The sequence below is a fragment of the Octopus bimaculoides genome, chromosome 8 (genome assembly GCF_001194135.2).
Source record: "Octopus bimaculoides isolate UCB-OBI-ISO-001 chromosome 8, ASM119413v2, whole genome shotgun sequence".
NCBI lineage: Eukaryota > Metazoa > Mollusca > Cephalopoda > Octopoda > Octopodidae > Octopus > Octopus bimaculoides.
In genome coordinates, this window is record NC_068988.1 from 50700637 (window position 1) to 50701966 (window position 1330).

The 1330-nt window shown below is 39.5% G+C and overlaps 1 protein-coding gene across 1 annotated transcript in view; it reads right to left on the reverse strand.

Moving 5' to 3' along the window:
• LOC106881881 (DBH-like monooxygenase protein 1) overlaps window positions 1–1330 on the reverse strand; it is a 28307-nt gene that overhangs the window by 13849 nt on the left and 13128 nt on the right. Inside the window, exon 8 of the mRNA XM_014932404.2 lies at window positions 437–640. Coding sequence (XP_014787890.2) covers window positions 437–640 — 204 coding nt within the window. The remainder of the gene's footprint in view (window positions 1–436; window positions 641–1330) is intronic.

A 1330-nucleotide genomic window follows, 5' to 3' on the forward strand; every position in this document is an offset into this window, starting at 1 on the left:
AAATACGTAAACAACGAGAAAAATATGGAAAACAGGATAAATTAACACAGAGAAAGGACCCTTCATCAGTTGTCAGCTGTCTATCTACTCATGTCGTGCATTCAACGACAATATAAGTCTTCAAAGACAGTTGCTCCCATAAATTCTAAAATAAAATTTAGGATTTATGGAGGGTCAAAGCTGGAAACAAAAAATGACAGTGGCGACATGCAAGGAAGCCGAGCGAAAACAAACGTGGAGGGTCGTTAGAGAGAAAAATAGTAAACGCTGGGAGAAACGTATTTTGAAAAGAGAAAAGATAGCAGAGAGAGAGAGAGAGAGAGAGAGAGAGAGAGAGAGAGAGAGAGAGAGAAACACGTCTGTTCGTTTAAACGTCCGTGCAAGAAATGAAAGATGGTCACGTGAGGAAAATAAAGATGGACGATATATATCGTACCTTTAAAAGAGTAATCTCATTCTTGAACATCCTCGTTTCTTGATAGTTGAAATCGTAATTGTCATCATACGCAATATCAGGAAGCTTTTTACCATCGCGATAATGATGAAGCCTTATCTTTCTTGCTGCTAAGTGTGCATGAAGTCCTACGGCTATCATCTTAACTCCCTCCTCATTCCATTGAATATTTCTTTCAGGTTTAATCTTTAAAACATAATAAATTAAGAATGCCAAGTGAGTAAATTTAAAAGGGTTAAACATCAGAAGGTGAAACTGTTATAGAAAACAAAAGCAGAGGATTATGGAGGAACATGGTCGTCTATGCCCAACATTCTGGACGTGGCTCCTAAAGAAGAAGACTTGAGAGTGTGAAGAAAATTGAAGGATAAGCCCGACATGTAAACGAATACTATAATGATTAAATTTAATCTTATACTGATCAGCCTACGAAGGAATGGAGAACAGGATAAAAGCTAGAGGGATATAAATTTACAGGGGAAAGGAACGTAATTAAATACGAGGTGTTTGTTTTGGCACTCTACTGATTCAGTCAATCCCGCATATAATTAGATATCAATACATTATAATCATTATATATTATCACTAGTAAAATAATTTGTGGAGGCGCAATGGCCCATTGGTTAGGGCAGCGAACTCGCGGTCATAGGATCGCGGTTTCGATTCCCAGACCGGGCGTTGTGAGTGTTTATTGAGCGAAAACACCTAAAGCTCCACGAGGCTCCGGCAGGGGATGGTGGCGAACCCTGCTGTACTCTTCCACCAAAACTTTCTCTCACTCTTACTTCCTGTTTCTGTTGTGCCTCTAATTCAAAGGGTCAGCCTTGTCACACTGAATATCCCCGAGAACTACGTTAAGAGTACACGTGTCTGTGG